This window comes from Micropterus salmoides, unplaced genomic scaffold (genome assembly GCF_014851395.1).
Source record: "Micropterus salmoides isolate LMB-PRFRI ecotype aquatic unplaced genomic scaffold, ASM1485139v1 Ms_hic_scaffold_12, whole genome shotgun sequence".
NCBI lineage: Eukaryota > Metazoa > Chordata > Actinopteri > Centrarchiformes > Centrarchidae > Micropterus > Micropterus salmoides.
In genome coordinates, this window is record NW_024040263.1 from 17,970,983 (window position 1) to 17,989,722 (window position 18,740).

An 18,740-nucleotide genomic window follows, 5' to 3' on the forward strand; every position below is an offset into this window, starting at 1 on the left:
TACTGAAGAGATAAAGCAGTGAAGGTGTGTGGGGAGATGGCAACAAAGGAAAAAAAGAGAGCAGAGAAAGAAAGACACCACAAAAACAGAGGAGGGGGTCTGGAGTCAATCTGACACCACATATAAAGGGCCACTCCATGTATTTTTAAAATCCAATTATCCATTACTGGTTTCTCATGATTTGTCTCTCACAGAAACACACACACACAATATCCCAAAATTACCCCAGACAAGATGCCACTTAGCTAGCAGTCGGCACCTAATTGCTTGCTGAGGTCAGCAGTTCTCCGCTCCGTCATTACCGTGTGGGGTCTTGATTTCTGCTTTTCCTAACAGAATGTGACTTTTAGTATTTGTAAGAGACACTCTTTTGTTCGCTCAGAAGCGTGCAGTGAAGGAATTATCTGAATGTTTCAGCAACACAGATGGAACGAGAAACATCTATCCTCACTTTCAAGAGAGGGTGCGCTTCGACAAATTCAAATATATGAAGAAGAATGGCAAGGATATTCAGTCCTTTGTGCAGCTGAGAGCTCAGGTGCAGATTTTTAAACACACGACAAGCTTTTTAAATAATTCTCTCAGTGAGGTGTATGTAACATTAATTTGTAGTGATTTACAGTAAAAAATAAATAAATAATTAAAAAAAGAAGAAAGAAAACTACATTGGTATTTATATTTCCCTTCCAGATTTTCCCTATCAGCCTCCACATCTTCATCCATTTATCTTAACCCAACAATTCCACTATCCCCCAGAGGTTTAAGACTGGTCAATGACAAACCTATTCACTTCTCCCTACTTCCCTCTCTCCTGCCTCGTCAGGTGTTAGACCAGTCTAGCTGAGCACCTTGCGCTGAAAGCCATCATTAATCAACTGCTCTGAGCTTTGGGGCCCTTCAGCTCCCTTTAATTACTTTTGTTTTATGTTCCCACCGACATCCACATTCATTTATTATGCCTGGACAACACGGTGCTGTCCTGTGCGGTGTGTTGTGTGTGTGTGCGTGTGTGTGTGCAAACGCATGTGAGGGTGTGTCAGTGCATGTGTGCTGCTGTAAAAGATGCTAAAAGCCGATAGGAGATAGTCTTAAATCACACCCACTCACCTTATAATAGGACTAGCCTATTGATTTCCTTATGCATGCTGAATTCATTGCTCTGATAGAGGCAGATCAGAGAAGATATCCAGGGGAAGTACTTCCCTGGAGCTTGCTGGGTCTTTGGGGACACATCACTAACAATTTAGGTACATTTTTGTTAGTGAAAGACCAGTTTTCAAAGAGGTATCAGTCGCGGGTTGTTTGTTTTGATTATGGTATAGTTTTCATCTTGCTTAGTCTCACTTATTAAGAATACTTCTCCAAGGTAAGATAATGATTCTCCAGAAAACAGTCACTAATGTCTTGGGGTCCTGTTTACTGCCACACACAACAATAAATTACTGATGCTTCAGCTTTAAAGTTTGGTTCAGTTGTTTTCAAATCTAGCTTTTATTTGAGTTTTGTATTACAAATTGTACATCTTGTATGTTGATGACTATCTTTCTGATTTTAAATAATTAGTGGGTTTAAGGGTTTAATTCGTCCAAGTTGTTGGAAGATTTCTCATGTTCTTAGGCTTCTTTGCAGTTCTCTGTCATTCATGGTTTTCCACAACTAACGGTGACCCTGGTTTTGACTGAAGTGAAAAATGTTTTTAAAAACCACTGTGGTTCTACAGACAGGCAGTCTTAGGCAGTGACCTCATTTAGGATCCCAGTCTCAGGGTAGAAGCTCCTCCTGAATCGCAGAAGGGTGAAAAGGCTGTTATCCAGGTGGTTGGGATCCTTAATGATACTCCCAGCCTTATTCTTGCCTCAGCTAATTAAAATATCCTTTGAGCAGGGTAGAGCACTGTTTGGTGCTGTGATGTTCTGAGTCAAGATGCTCTCTATCGTGGAGTAGAAATTCCTCAGTATTTGAGGAGAGACCCAGAAATTCTCAGTGGGGAAACAGTCTCTGCCTTGCCATTCTCACCATTGAGTCAGTATGCCAGGACAAGAAACATTAGGGTATCATGGAAGAAGACATAACCTGTGTACTGTAGAAAAGGTCTGCGTGATGTCTTACTTTCCTCATGCTGTTTCTCCAAGGCTGCAACTGTGTTTTCTCAGCCTGTTCTCATTCCCAGGTGGTCAAGTTTTGTCACGCCCCTCTGCATCACACATCTTTAGTGTCTGTATGAGAAAGACTTTAGAAGACAGGTGACGTAGTATAAGAGTGCGAAAAAGAGAGAGACCGGAGTTCATGTCCTGTATGAAACCAAAAAACAACAGTGTACGTTTTTGAAGATACATAGCGTTATGTACGTGACTTACACGTCTCATCACTTACGTTACAAAAAAACTTATTTTAAAATGATCGTCTAAACCTAACCAAACTGGACCATTTCACACATTAACCACTTGTTAAAAAGGCATAAAAAGGGTAGGCTACTTAGTGCATCTGAATGAGATACAGAGGGGCGTGACAAAGCAGCACCGGTATTTGACGACTTAGGATGAGAATGTGTTGGAATAAATAGACTGTTGGAGCAGCTGCTCTGAGCTGTCTAATATTCCCGCGGTTAGGTACCTTGTGCGTCTGCATGAGATGCCAAGAAGTGTCTGTATTTGAAGACCTGGGAATGAAAACACGTTGTTTTTCCTCAACAGAGAAGCAAACAAGAGAAAGGGAGAGACAGAAATGGAAACAGAGCGAGAGAGAGGACTGAGGCTTCTTGACAGCAGTAAACTAGCATCAAACTCTACAGCGCAATTCTTTTCACCCAGGCAGTAAAGGAATATCTTGCATCTCTCATGTTACTGCCATGTTTGTTGGCCAGCTGGCCAGTTTTAATCAGACAATGGGCCAATTGAAAATTATAGACAAGATTTGTATTTGAAGTGGAGGTATGCTTTGTGTGTTGAAGTAGTGTATAGTGTGCTGCACTCTGAGGGGAGTAGCTAACCCCAGCACTTCTTTAAATGCAAGTGTCAACAAGCATGGTTATCAGGATGGTTATCAGAGGCATAAATTGAGTGAAACATATCACTAGTTCGGACAGAGACAGTGTGTAGACTAGTGAAATGCTACATTGCCATTGTGCATTAGAAATGATTCCTTCAGACATTTGATGTTTTGAGTGCCTTCCTATCCAGGGTGTCAGTTTGTGTTGTCCATATGAGGTCCTCAGTCCTCTCTGCTGAGTTTGTGTTGAGTCTGATGGGATCGTCAGCTCCTTTGTCTTTCTGACATTCAGGAGCTGGATAAATGATAAAATCATGCTTTACAGTCGCTGGCTCATTGATTAGCTGCTCGGCTACCAGCTGAATACTAACGTCCAATTATATTCATACAGGCGTACAGCACAGCTATTATAACCTGACACCTCTCACTATTACTCTGCAGACGCATGCTTGTCCCAACTACAACAACTTCCTCCATATGTGCTATATTCTTGGTAATGTTAATTAAACTTAGTTTTAATCCTCATGTATGTTTATTATCTCTCTCTTCTGAATCCTGTTTGCTGCCTCATCTGCCAAAGCGATCTGCTATAAATGGTCAGTTCCTTCAAACAAGTGTATGTGACTGAAATGTATTGTTAACAGCACTGATAAGGGATCAGTAATGTAAACTTAACTTTATTTATAGAGCACTTCTATTAAAGAGTTTTCTAAAAGTTTAATTCTTCTTTCTACTGATTACATCTGTGACACACCAGCATATCTTAATAAGGAGAGATTCATTAGCAAGAAGATTATCACTACTTTTACCAAAGTAAAACAACAAGGCAATTCAAAGATATAAATACAATTAAAAAGAGTTGAAATAGTGTGAGTGAGTAAAAGTAACAGTGCAGTGTAAGATATTAATCAGAAGCCTAAAATTTGATTTAATAGCAGAAATTAGCAATACCACAGTGTAAAAAATACTTTAAATACCAAAAATAAAGGTACTCATTATGCAGAATGGACCCTTTTAGAATCATATATATATTACATAACTGGAATATAATTAGGTATGCTTTAATGTGTGCGTCACTTTAATGTTAAAGCTGGTAAACGACAAGCTAATTTTAATTACTTTATATACTTATTAGTTAATTTATATATATTTGTATTAATAATCTAATCTGTAAAGTAATTAATAACAAATCAATCAAATAAATATAGTGGAGTTGAAGTATAAAGTAGCATAAAATTGAAATAGTCAAGTAATAGATACATGTGAAAATAAATAACTGTATAGGCCTATACTGTTTTATTTTATGTATTTTATATTATACCCTATTCTAATATAAATATAATTATCTGTTATGTTCTATGTGTGTAGTATGAAGGGACTACAAACTTTCATTGTACAGCCTTTTGTTGTATAATAATAAATAAATTACCTTTATCCTTGAAATGTACTTGTTACATTATACCACTGCATAATCTTTAGAAAGCATGTTGTTGAAGTGTGAATACAGATAACCATCATTGACTGCATCCACATTTTATGTGTAAAGAGGGTTTTGCCTGAGCCTGCCTCCACACATAGCTGAATTTATTTCTACTCATTGGGCGAGGTAAAGCATAATAACAAAAACAGCTTAAAATTAAAGTTTAAAGAGTCTGTTGTTGTCCAGTGAAATTCAGGTTCTTCTTACTCCCCATAGCTAAAGTTAAAACTGTGGGTGACAACACAGCACCTGCCATATTCCCCCTCACCCCAGAGGACTGTTGAGCCTTGCAGAGCAGCCGTTTAACCCAGATTAGCCCCATACTCTGATCTGCCGATAGATATTCAGCTCAGCTACTCCTCCACTTATCCCCTCTTCTTCCACTCCTTTTTTCCCTCCCTTCGGGACCTCTTATCTGTGGGCAGATACATTTTCACTGTTTCAGAGCTGGCGATATGTGATAGCTCAGGTTGGCAAGAGGGAGGAAGGGAGACAGGGCAGAGACAAGTGAAACTAACATTTGTTATTAATAATTCATTCAAGTCATCTTTCTGTGACCCTTACAAATAGACACAGCCTTTTCCACAGATTCTCATCTTTAGTGCTTCAAAACAAGGCTGCCCAGATAAGTGCATGTTTTTGACTCTCTTGCTGATAAGCCTGCTTTTCCTTTCTGATATATATCAATCCAGTCATTGGCAGAAATATATGAGAAGTGTCAAACAAGATGGGGGTGTCAGTTTTCTGCATTAAAGCTCCTGAAAATATATAAGCAAACAATAAACAAGTGCGGCAGATGCCTGAATGCAAAGCTAAATGCTGCTCTAGGAAATCAAATTGAAGGTTAGAGAGCCAGCAATTTTGATCTTGTTTGGATGATACACAAGACTGGCAAAACATTAGTAAAGGAGTCCTACCAAAAAAAACCAAGTTCACAGTTCAACACTTCAGCACTGTTAAAATTACCTTGCTCATTCAAGTGGATACGTGCCTCAAATGTAGAAAACATGACATCTCAACCAGATATTTCTAGTGCAGCTATAATACTGGAATGTACTAATATGTTTCAAAGAATCAAAGTGCAACTCACCATTTGCACCAATGTCCAACAGTAAGAAAGACATGTATTTCAGTAAGGAGTCAGTCAGAAGACTCTTAAGGGACCACTATGACTTCAAACACAAGGGTGACGTGACAGAGACAGCTGATGGCACCTGTAGGCAATTATTTGAAAGCCTTTCTACTATTAAATTTTAGCTGTATCAATTTAATCTGTGCATAGGCAGACAACGCGGATATCCTTAAAAGTTTAAAATATTGCAGTGTTACCATTTTAGAGTTCTGTTTCACATTTTCACTTACATTATTAAATGTATGACATCGTGCCAGACGTGCCAACTCTGTTCAGAATGCCGGTGAAGTACCAAATAATGAAGGAACAGTCCAAACACAATGCTAATGTAGTAAGAGGACTTGTCAAGTCCATTTCTAATAATCATTTCTGCAAGTCCTTTAAGACTCTCACATGTACAGTCACTATTGCTGTGCCTACGTATCTGTAATCAATTTCATTTACATATTAATTTGAAGGTAACAACTTCGTGGCCTGTTATTGCAGTTTCTGAACAATAATTCCAGCTAATATTATAAATAACTTACTCAAATACAAGACTAATAAGGTTGGTGGTAACAGGCTACAGTGAAAGGGTAATGCAGCGAACATCAAGATATGTAAACACATGAGAATGTACATGAGAATGTTAGCATGTGACAATAGATGCCTGTGTACAGCCACAGGGCCAGTGGTGTGCCAGCAAATGGTTAAGTGACTTAATTAATGAAGAATGTCATTGGGCTATCTGACTCTTTCTTTTTCACTCTTTCACACTCACACACACACACACACACACACACACACACACACACACATAGTTATCTGCCGGGAAAGAGTCTCAGAGCTGAGGAAGTAGACTCCGCCACCTTTAGCTCTTGTTAATCCCCCTGAGCTCACAGACTGGCCAGACTGAACACACTCACTGGTGCAGACAAGAGCATTCTAAGCTTTCTGTATGTGTATGTACACTATGTGTGTGTTAGAGAGCACTTGCATGTGTGTTTCCTAATGTGCACTGATGCACAGCCTCAGAGCTTCAATGCTGCGCTACTAAGCAAGCATTCACCTGGAACTTCGGACTTGCTCTGTTGCATCTCCAACGTCAAAGTGATTTGTTTGGTTGTTTTGATTCCTTTCATTTTGATGTCAAACCTCCCACACAGTACTTGACAGCTTGCAGGTAAAACTTCTGGATACCACACAGGGCCAGATGTGCTGACTTGAAAATGCAAAACAGTTTGTGATGTGCCTTGGATTCAAGTTGTGCTCACGATCTGCGTAAACGTAACATGTAATGTAGTCAGTAGCTGGGATGACCCTCTGATTTGTCACCAAGCTCAGAAAAGAAACCATAATGTTGTGATGCAGATTCAAGAATTTTTGTTGATATTTTGGTAACACTTTAACCAACCAACCAAATTTTAACCAACATTTTACAACACTTTATGATGTAAATTTTGAATGTGTAGTAATGTTTTTGTCAACAATTATAATTCCTTATTATAGCATCTATAACATCCATCCACTGGTGTATGCCGAATTACATCCTTGAACACCATATATCGCTGTAATGACATATGATTACAGTGTGTTGTGTTATAAAGCATTAAGTCTTAATACATACGGTATGTATATGTGTTCAAAAGTCATGATAACAGGCCATTATTAGGTGCAGTGGATAAGACACATGCCTTTGGTGTGAGAGACCCGGGTTCATGTTAAAAATTTGTTCAGTGTATGTATCTGACATACCATAAAACTTCAATTAATAGCCGAGTCCCAAATAGCCGCCTACCCCATTTACTGCCCTGGTGTGGGAACACATTTTGACAAATAAATGCAGGTCTTGATTAAACACCTGGTCTGGTTTTTATAGAAGTTCATTGGATGTATAAAACCTCTTAAACCGCGCCGGGTTGCCTGCTTTAGCTGCTTCTAAGCTGCTTAGATGGTTAAAACAAATATTAATGTTTAATTGTATGATCAACAGCCTATGTCAATATGGACATGCTACATATCGTTAGATCAGTTCGATTCTCCACAATTCAATCATTCAATTCATTCAACGTAAACAACAAGCCCCAAAGTTTTAATAATTTCTATAGATTTACTGGTGTAACCTGCATGGTACATGAGATGAAAAGGGGAAAAAAAGTGCAGACTCACGTTATGTTTGAAGCACTCGTTAAATCCACGTGTCTGTTCCTTGATTATTTATATTTCTTTTGACTGTAAGGGTCCACCGATCAGAAGAATCCGATTTTCATTCAAATTATCCCAAGTTGTGAATCCTGTCATGTGAAGTCCATCGCTCTCTGTCTGCTAACGCTGTCTGTCTTCTCTCATTCTGCACCTTGTTGTTTTTGTTACGTTGCTGCCTACAAATTAAAAGCGCATTAGCCGTCTGTCAAGCTAGATCATATCCATGACGTGTATTTGATATTATTTGATAATTTTTATATGAGTAATATTCTGTTTGAAATAAATGAAGTGTTTCATAGTAGCTTATTTCAGTTTTGTGCGACAGGAATTAAAGGCCTGTCCCTTATGGACGCCTGTCCCAAATATTGGTAGGGTCAATTCTGTCATTTTAGCAAATAAAAGCCTTGGCTATTAAGTTTTACGGTGTATAGCAATTGTAAGTTACTTTGGACAAAAGTGTCATAAATGTAAAATAAACACTTCACATTATAGTTTTTAAGTGTTTGTATACTGCTTATAAACTAGGGGGTTGAAAACAAAGGGTTCCTGACAATCTTTGTACATAGGAGACATTAGGAACATTTTTGTTTTAAAGTGATTATGCTTTCTCTTTACAGATGTCATATACGAGTGATTGACACGTTTGGGACGGAGCCAGCATACAATCATGAAGAGTATGCAACGCTGCACGGCTACCGGACCAACTGGGGCTACTGGAACCTCAACGCCAGGCAGTACATGACCATGTTCCGTAAGAACGAAAACCATTTCCCTAATTTAAAAATCGTGATTTTAATCTTCTGTAATACACGATAATACTGTCAGTATACTAATGGTTGTTTAACAGAATTGATAGTATTGATTTACACATCACATTATAAAAAGCATTTAAACTTTCATGTCCTCATATCTTTTAACACAGTTCAAGCGTTTGTATTTTATAACTTCAAACATGAACATTAAAACCTGTCTCACTCACACACGCAGACACACACACAGATCTTTCATCAGTTTTGACAGCTATTGTAAAAATGATGAAATGACTCCAATTCAGTGTTTTCACTTTCTTTGACAGGTATGGCTGCTTGCTCACATTAATTTGGAGTAATGTGTCTAATGCAGCTATTTTCAGCACCACCACAGCTCCTAGCGTCCCTTCAAGCTGTATCTGTTCTTTATTTCTTTGCTTTGCTTTTTCCTTTTCTGTTTCACGCTACACAATATGTCTGATCTGCTGTTGTTCAAGTTGCTGTTGTTGTCTGTGTCCTCACTGCTCCTTACTGAAACACTTGACTACTTAACTCTTCTTCTCCTCTCATATTCAGTTCTCAACAGCGTTGTGTCCTTTTAGCTATAGTTGGCGTTCAACAGCAGGATCATCATAATATCAATATGTGGCCTGCTGCAGACACCCACGTTCCACGCTGTCCTAAGCTATTATGACTGACTCAACCATTATCTGCCATATACCATACATCATTAACTGCTTCACACTTGTCAGAGAGCAGCAGGAGCCATAATATTTATTGAATAAATGAGATGTACACTGCGTAACTGAGTTTATAGTTGTACGAACATGAATATAGTTGATTTTTAGTCAGTAGTTGGGAAACAATTTGAGTGCACCTTGGTACTGCAAGAATCCTCAGCAGCTGGCTTTATGACAATCACTATACTTAGGGAGACAGTAATCACTCTGACTCAGAACTGAAGCAAACAAGGATGTGTTCTTTTTCCGTTTTTCCTCTGTGTCTCTCACTCACAATAAATCTTTCTTTCTCCACCTCTCTTGTTCTCTCTGTGTGTTGCTGTCTCTCTCCTTACTACCATCCTGCCTTACCTTACCACTCACACACACGTTCAGCTCACACACCGGACAACTCATTTATGGGCTTCGTTTCGGAAGAGCTTAATGAAACGGAGAAGAGCAGCATCCAGCAGAACAAAGTCAACAACATGGCTGTAGTGTACGGGAAAGAGGCCAGCATGTGGAAGGTACACGTAAACAAATCATTGTTCAGTGTATCCATGCAAAATAAACCAATTTCCAAAGGAAATACAAAGGCACACACACATGCACAAAATGATTTAATCATGTGCCCATACACGTATGCAAATGCAGACAATGCATGGATGCACATGTTGAACACCTGCATACATATACATAAAAAAGATCTCACTGACACATACACACACATGCATGGAAACAGTTCCACTGCAAGTTGCTCTGTTAAATTCAAAAAGTAGGTGACTTCAGATGTGAATTGTTCATACAGCAGTTTCTTTCAATGTTGGAACATGCAGGACCACACACACACACACACACACACAATACCCCCAATAGACTGCAGTGTTAACAGAAAAATCCAATGACAGCATTTTGCACACCCCGCTGTTTGCACCATTACAGCTCGGCTTCATGTGTCTCTATGTACACAATTGTACAGCTTTAATTTACAGGCAATTTCCCTCTCAAAAGCTGTCTGCTTGTTCCTCTGCGTACTGCAGACGGGCACAGTTGTGCCTCCATTGTTAAGGTGATTGTAAAGATGTTGTTTGCTGCCATTACTTTGTCTGTACAATTTCCTAGATTTCATTATAGTTGTGGCTTGTGGAAGAGACACAGAACGGAGATGGGGGTTATAAAAGTACAATACCATAATCTGCAAAAGCCTGGTGAAAATGTACAGAAATGTGTAATTAAAAAATGTGTCTCCTTTTTACCCCATTGTATTGTATTGTTGTACATCTACATTTTTATCTGATTTTATTTTCCTTTCTCCCTCTCTCCTTTCTTTCTTTCTTTCTTTTATTATATTGCGGCGTGTCCGACTGGATGCTCATTAGCTTCAGGTAAGAGCCTGTTACTTTCACCAAGTATTCCTGTTATGTTCATCTCATGCATATGCAAAACAGGCACAACTAACTCTGAGCTTTAGTTTTAAGTAACAGTAATTATCTTTTTATTCTTTTACTTGTAAGAAGGCACAATGAATGGTGGGACAGCCACTCTTTTAAAGGATGTTTTGTGTTTTACCACAATGTTTTAGTTTCTTATAAGTGAAACTTTTGAGAACATAACTTGGAAAATGTGACCAATGCAGCACTAGTGACGATGGTTAGTCTTCTCAAGTGGCTCCCACCTTATTTATAGCTTTTATTTCATAATTTTGTCATTCGCCGGCTACAAATGAGAAGCCTGCTTTTGTCTACCTCTGTCTAAAATCAAGGATTCATTGTTTCCAAAATGAAGAAGGATATTTTGTTGTCAATCTGCCACTGCTTTCTTTGTAAACAACATATGTGACATGCAAGAATAGAAAGCTTGACAGTAAGCAAATATGCTTTCTTTTTGTCATTGTACATGTTATTGTCCTGCAAACTATTTTCCTAAATCTACATTACAAGAAATGAGGTCAGAGGTTAAAAAAACAGAAGTCCTGTTTTTAAATGCAGGTTGAGAGTTAGCTTGGATATACAGAGAGAGAGAGAGAGAGAGAGAGAGATAGCTGCAAGTGCAGGTTCTGAAATCTGCTTTCTTCCACGCCAGTGTTTCTCCTGCTAATTTATGTTGTCTGCAACACTTAGCGCATGAGCTAATCTCCTAATTGGCTGGGAAAATCCTCACAGAGGAAGCTATCGATCGCTACAGCTTCCAATTATGGCTGTGGGGGGGGCCACACCACAGAACAAGGATGCAGTAAGCTGCTGAACACCAGAGGGCCAGTCAATACTATGGCTCAGGGTTACACTCCATTCGCATGATTCAGTTTTAGTTGTTAACTGATGGTAGTAGTTTTTTTTTTTTTGTTCTCCCAATCATCATACTCAAGCTTGACTTTGAAAGTGGGATGAATACACAAATATAAGTAAGAGCAGGCAATACTTTATTGCACATCTCACCCGCTACAATCATTAAATAAAGTAGATACCAATCTGCTGAAAGCTGCACTGAGTTCAATACCATTTTGTTTTTCTATTAATTTTTTCTATTTTAATAAATAACCTTTTGATTTCATGAAGAAATTATATCATACTTTCAATATAAGCTATAATATAATCTATTCAATCTGGAATCACAAGCATCATGATTATGCGTGAGTGGCTGAACTGTTCTATAGTTTCTATATAAATGTAACAACATTCAAATATGTTTTTGATGAAAATTTGTTTTACATGTATTTACAACAATAAATATTTTTTGTGTGCATTGAAAAATACCTCACAAAAGTACACCCCTCACATTTTTGTAAATATTTGATTATATATTTTCATGTGACAACACTGAAGAAATTACACTTTTCTCACTTTTCTCACACTCCCTCATACTGGTCACTGGAAGTTCAACATGGCACCTCATGGCAAAGAACTCTGAGGATCTGAAAAAAAGAATTGTCCCTCTACGTAACGATGTCCTAGGCCAGGGGTATTCAATTAGATTTCAAAGAGGTCTAGTTAGAGAAAATTTCCTGAAGCAAAGGTCCGGAACATCAAAACGACGAACTTGCGTTATCATTCAGTACTATAACCTATAGTTGTATCAACACATGTTTTTAGTCAACAACGGACTGTCAAATCAAATAATATTTCAGTCAGTTTTCACATCAAACTGGAGGGATAATAAATAATAACTATTCAAATAATAAATTCTAAATTTAAGTAAACTAAAGTGCCTAATTTTTAGAAAAAATGTAATAAAAAGTGTAGCTTGAAGTGATGAAGTGTAGTCTTAACCAATTTTATAATAAACACTCAACACATCATAACAAATGAACAGCTGTAATGCCTCCTCTTCTCTTTCATTTCCTCTTACAGAGCTACCACTTTCCTACTTTCTGTTGTTCAGTGAGAAACGTGAGCTCCAGCTAGCATATTGGAGATCTATGAGATATTCTGGTTTTGAACTGCCCGTGGGAGGAAAGTACATGTAAAAATCTGTACATTCTTGATTAAAAGTCATGTGAAATCTCTTTTATCTTTCGTCTCCTCAATTCGGGTGTGTTTCCAAAACGTCTCTGGTGAATCTCGCGGACTCGACTCGCAAGCCTTGGTATGCACAGATTTGATTGGCTGAGCAGCGTCACATGAGACGATTGGAGCACATGCGATTGGTCTGTGAGTTTCCTGGTCCTCTAAACCAGTACAGTAAATGCTAGAAAAGCTGCGCGGGTTAAAATAGAAACGCTCCGTCACGAGGTAGTAAGTCTCAATAATAAATGGGCTGTAGGTCGGCGGTCTGGAGAGGACGGTGGCTGGGTCCGGATCCGGACCGCGGTCCGCCTATTAGTGACCTCTGTCCTAGGCTATAAGAAAATTGCCATGACCCTGAAACTGAACTGCAGCACGGTGGCCAAGACCATACAGCGGTTCAACAGGACAGGTTCCACTCATAGAACAGACAGAACAGTCGACCAAACGAATTTGAGAGCACATGCTCAGTGTCATATCCAGAGGTTGTCTTTGGGAAATAGATGGATGAGTGCTGCATTGCTGCAGAGGTTGAAGGGGTGGGGGGGTCAGCCTGTCAGTGCTCAGACCATACGCCGCCCACAGCATCAAATTGGTCTGCATGGCTGTTGTCCCAGAGGGAAGCCTCTTCTAAAGATGATGCACAAGAAAGCCCGCAAACAGTTTGCTGAAGACAAGCAGACGAAGGACATGGATTACCAGAACCATGTCCTGTGGTCTGATGAGACCAAGATAAACTTATTTGGTTCAGATGGTGTCGAGAGTGTGTGGCGGCAACCAGGTGAGGAGTACAAAGACAAGTGTGTCTTGCCAACAGTCATGCATGGTGGTGGGAATGTCATGGCCTAGGGCTGCATGAGAGCTGCCGGCACTGGTGAGTTACAGTTCATTGAGGGAACCATGAATGCCAACATGTACAGTGACATACTGAAGCAGAGCATGATCCCCTCCCTTCGGAGATGATGACCCCAAACACACCTCCAAGACGACCACTGCCTTGCTAAAGAAGCTGAGGTTTAAGGTGATGGACTGGCCAAGCATGTCTCCAGACCTAAACCTTATTGAGCATCTGTGGGGCATCCTCAAACAGAAGGTGGAGGAGCTCAAGGTCTCTAACATCCACCAGCTCTGTGATGTTGTCATGGAGGGGTGGAAGAGGACTCCACTGGCAACCTATGAAGCTCTGGTGAACTCAGAGGGTTAAGGCAGTGCTGGAAAATATTGTGACTTTGGGCCCAATTTGGACATTTTCACTTAGGGGTGTACTCACTTTTGTTGCCAGCGCATTGGACATTAATGGCTGTGTGATGTGTTATTTTGAGGGGACAGCAAATTTATATATTCATCCCAACATACATTTGTGAATCCTTCTGTGTGTATTCATTAATAATGACACTGATCTAACAAGGTGTTCTTTTAGAGATGTATCCACCGTGGGCGTAGTCTTAGATTTAGATTTTGAGATTAACGTGCAACTGTACTGTACAAACATACTGACACCAAAGGCTGACAGCTACGCATGCAGACGGCAGACAGCTCAGACAAAGATCAGAGCCAAAACAAACAGAGCACACTGTACCCCAAATTCTTTTATCGTATTCTTCTCTATGCTGTTCTATTCTGATGAAATCCTTTTTTGTACACCTCTCTTCAGTCCTACGCCCTCAATCGCACCAACCCATCTCCTCTCCCAGCAGGGTAAAGAAGGTTTCCTGCAGATTCTCCACAAGTACATGGAGGTCCATGGCACAGTATACTATGAGACCCAGAGACCCCCGGAGGTCCCAGCCTTTGTGAAGAACCATGGCCTGCTTCCCCAGCATGAGCTGCAGCAACTGCTGCGCAAGGCCAAGGCAAGACACTGAAGAAAATATTACCTGCATACATTGCAAATTTATCTACTGAATTCTCACTGCTGGTGTCAGTCTGACTGCAGCTTCAATTACACTACCTACTTCTCCTCATCCAGAAACTGACTTTGGCACACACACAACGCATTACAAGAACTGATCTAAAACATGTTGAAGTCAATTACCATATTTACAAAATAACATCCCTGATTGTTTTTCTAGCTCTTCATTGGCTTTGGTTTCCCCTACGAAGGCCCAGCCCCTCTGGAAGCAATAGCTAATGGCTGCATCTTCCTGCAGCCCAAGTTCCGCCCACCTCACAGCTCACTGAATCACGAGTTTTTCAGAGGCAAGCCCACTTCTAGAGAGGTAAGCTCATCATGTTCATTACTTCCCACCACCGCTCACTGATGAGAATATTTTGGCCAGTGTGGTTTTCAGCACCAGCCACATTGCCAAGAAACTTTATCCATCAGGAGATCCTTTAAAAGAACTGGCACAATCTGTAGGCGCACACAGCACATGTTAGTGATAGGAGGCTGGAACATGGTGTTCCTAGAACCATCTATGCTGCTACTAATGATTGTCCACACAACCTTTGGAAAAATGTTTGCAATACATTCTTCTGGCCCAGTATGCTCTTTATAAACCTGAGAGTAACAAACCTAAATATAAGAAATTGTCCAGGTGTAATCATAAAATATTTTTATTTTTCATAATGTAAAACATTGATACAATCAAAAACCCCAAATAAAAACACATTGTAATTTATGACGGCAACTTCATCCTTGCAAGCAACAGTTAAGAATAAGCAAAATGATCTAACTCCCAAAATTAACCCTTATATGGCTGTTCAAGTGTGTCCTGGTAGCTCCTCAGACCGTTTTTCAAAGCTGAGTCCTTATCGCAGTGGCCCTGGTTCAAATGGTGTCTGGGTCCTTTGCTGCATGTCATCCCCTCTCTATCTCTCACCTGCGTTTCCTGTCTCTCTCTACTGTGACTATCTAATAAAGTAGAAATGACGAAAAAAGTCTTTAAAGCTGTTTAAGACATTTCATCTAGACAGATAAAGCTCTTCTGTATGCCCCGCATGTGTTTTCTGCAGGTGTCCTCCCAACACCCGTATGCAGAGCAGTACATTGGTAGACCTCACGTCATGACCGTGGACTACAACAACTCCCAGGAGTTTGACTCTGCGATCAGGGAAATCATGAGGACTAAGGTAGTATTACACACTGTGCACTGTTACTCACACAGATAGAAAACAAGATTTGTACATTGTGTAACAATGCTTAATATCTCGGTTGCAGCTACGCTATCAGGCAGTAATGTTAAATTGAAATAGAAAAGCCTTTTCTATCCATTCAGCTTCTCCTCCAGTCAAATTCCTCAGGACAAGATGTTTTGCATGGATCCTTGTTGATTTTAATGTGAATACTGGAGGATAGCTGTGATCTTTGAGGGGTTTTCTAGTGTTTACACGACAAAAAATGTAATGTAAAAGCAAAAATGTTTTAATATTCCACTGTATCCAGTGTTACGTACAACGTAACATTAAAAAACAGAATCTGCTCATATGGCAACCCTACCAATCCCCTGATGTGAATCATATCTGTTTGGCACACAATAAAAAGTTAAATAGTAACATAAAAGAATAAAATGTTTTATGCAACACCAGAGTAGTGATAATAAATCACTCTATTCTTTTCTCAGTGAGATTAGAGGTACAGATATCCTTGTTCTGTTTTCTAGTGTTTGCATTTTTTGCTTGCCTTTGCCATCATTTAGTTGTGATGAAATTACAGTAAAGTTCTGGGCCCTTTATTGTCGCTGTGAGCTTGATAAAGGTTTTTAAACTTTCATACAACAGCACAGTAGCTTTATCCACGGTGGAGTTTTTCCGGAGTGCCTTTGCCAGTATGTAGGTAGCAATCTTATATTGCAGAACTTTTCCACGCCTGAAATGTGGGCCGATAGAGAATATGAGGATGCTAGGAACTGCCAAGAGTGGGAGAGAGGTTAATTAAGGTGTCATCCGGGGGAGATTCAATCTTTGGGGAAAGGAAATGGGAAAACTCTAAAATAACCACAGCATAAATGTTTTATATCTCAAACTCAGTAATATTTAAAACAGTTAACTTTCTAAGCGCATCAAGTGTATGAAATTGAGTGTAGTAAAGCCACATGTCGATATTGCAGAAGAAATTTTCCTTTTGTCATTTCAAACACAAAATAGGAGATTTGTGTCAGCTTGGCTGTCCAGTAGATATTGTTGTTTTAGTTAAGTAAATCATGCTCATTGCAAATGATACTTTTGTCAAATGTCATCATATGTGTCATAATATGGCTTTGTTATTTCTTTCCATTTCAGCCATCTAGCTAATTCCATACTGTATTGCATAAAAAAAATCAAGCCACAGTAATACTCCAACAAAGCATTAATCTCAACTGTATTTAGGGCACAGGGATCATGTGCAGCAGGAAAACAGCTGTCTGCACGATTCTTTAAACATTCTGTTACAGTTTGTGCCTTTTTGCAGATTAGAAGTAGTGTGCATGGAGATTAGTGGGAAGGTGATATCTGTAGTGATGTGTGTGCGATCGCACGTGTGTGTCTGCTCTCATCTCTGCGTCTTGTCTGTGTTGTCAGACAAGCTACAGTTCAGCAGCACTGGCTGACTGCTCTGTTTCCGTCTGCACTGTCATACCATTGAGAGAGAGCTTCACTGGAGGCACAATGCCCCAGCAAACACACACACACACACACACACAATATTATTTTCCTTACATTTATCCAAATACAAACTCATAACCACAATTGAAGAGACACTGAAATTGTACACATTGGTCATATCAGTACACACGGCCTTGCCTGCACATTACGGACATAGCAATCTCTGGCTACATCCTTTCTTTATCTCTTTTTTTCTTTCATTCTATCCCTTTTTCTTTCTTTCTTTCTTTGTCATCCTTGGTTTTGTCATCCTTTATTGAGTTATATATCTTTTTTGTGCATGTAACAGGTTTGCAAAGTGAAAAAGCCGAAAGTCCAGCCCAAAAGGAGTTCCCATCTCCCACAGAAAGCACTGCTCTGAACCGCTTGAAAACAGCTCATTTGTAGTCCAGCCCTTCACTTCCTTTACTTGTGACGTCACAATGAAGCAGCTAGTCTCAGCGGAGGCTCTTTGGCTCGACTCGCCTTTGTTTGGTTTCCCATTGTAGAAATGTTGTATTTTTCAGCAAGGCAGCATAGATCGTCAGAACACCGGCAACAGTTCAATGTTTAGTCCTAAAAGACGATGCAACTCTGTTTGGGCCTGGAAATTCACAATCACAACCTGTAAGTATGCTTTTTTGGTTGTGAATCATATTTAAAATAAACACGGCAATGTAACTTCACAGACAAGTGCAGAGTTGTTGTAAACGTTGGCTAACACAGCTAAAGTTATAACTATAATGCTAATGTTACACCTGATGTGAAAGCTACTGAGCAAACGTTCAAATTTGCCTATTGTTACGTTAATTGAGTTGAAATATGGTGAATTTTGTAGTGGTTTATGGTAAGATGTGGAACAACGATGTTGTGTGCTTGTGGACTTGTGAGTAACTTATACCATCTGCTAGGTTACGGTCGCAGTCTGAAGGGGCTTTGATTTGGATCACACTACCCAGAGCCCTTTAAAGAGAGAGTCAGTTCATGGAGACCGCAGATAGTTCCTGGAAGTCCTGGGCGGGCAATTCAAAATGAGCGAGAGAAACGTCAAAAAGGCAATTTTAAGCTATTTCTGGTCATTTCTACAATAAATGCGTTGATTTACAATATTTGCACAGCACAGTGACATGTGTATGTAGTTACATTACTATTTTTTTTAAAAAGGAGGACATATATTTTAGACAATAACAGCTACAATCACCTACCTTGTGGACATTTTTTGGCCAACCTTACATTTGAAAGGGTGTTCCTCTTTAAAACACGTTTAATATTCAGATCAGATTTACCTTTCTAACATTCCTTTTAGTAATCCCATGGTACCAGGGTTAATTGATCTTAATGACTAATCTTTATGACTTCAGATAGAACAGACAGGTGACTAAAAATGATTGTCATGTATTAATTTAATAAATCTCCAGTAAACTC

The 18,740-nt window shown here is 39.4% G+C and overlaps 1 protein-coding gene across 4 annotated transcripts in view; it reads left to right on the forward strand.

The window, feature by feature from the left end:
- Positions 1-18,740, forward strand: part of LOC119899255 (alpha-1,6-mannosylglycoprotein 6-beta-N-acetylglucosaminyltransferase B-like) — a 162,974-nt gene that overhangs the window by 129,856 nt on the left and 14,378 nt on the right. For 3 of the 4 annotated variants that reach the window (XM_038713775.1, XM_038713777.1, XM_038713778.1), the window contains 6 exons: positions 8,402-8,535; positions 9,649-9,779; positions 10,632-10,637; positions 14,447-14,605; positions 14,825-14,971; positions 15,708-15,824. In XM_038713775.1, the coding sequence (XP_038569703.1) occupies positions 8,402-8,535; positions 9,649-9,779; positions 10,632-10,637; positions 14,447-14,605; positions 14,825-14,971; positions 15,708-15,824 (694 nt within the window). The remainder of the gene's footprint in view (positions 1-8,401; positions 8,536-9,648; positions 9,780-10,631; positions 10,638-14,446; positions 14,606-14,824; positions 14,972-15,707; positions 15,825-18,740) is intronic. The other variant, XM_038713776.1, reaches the window with a different exon arrangement.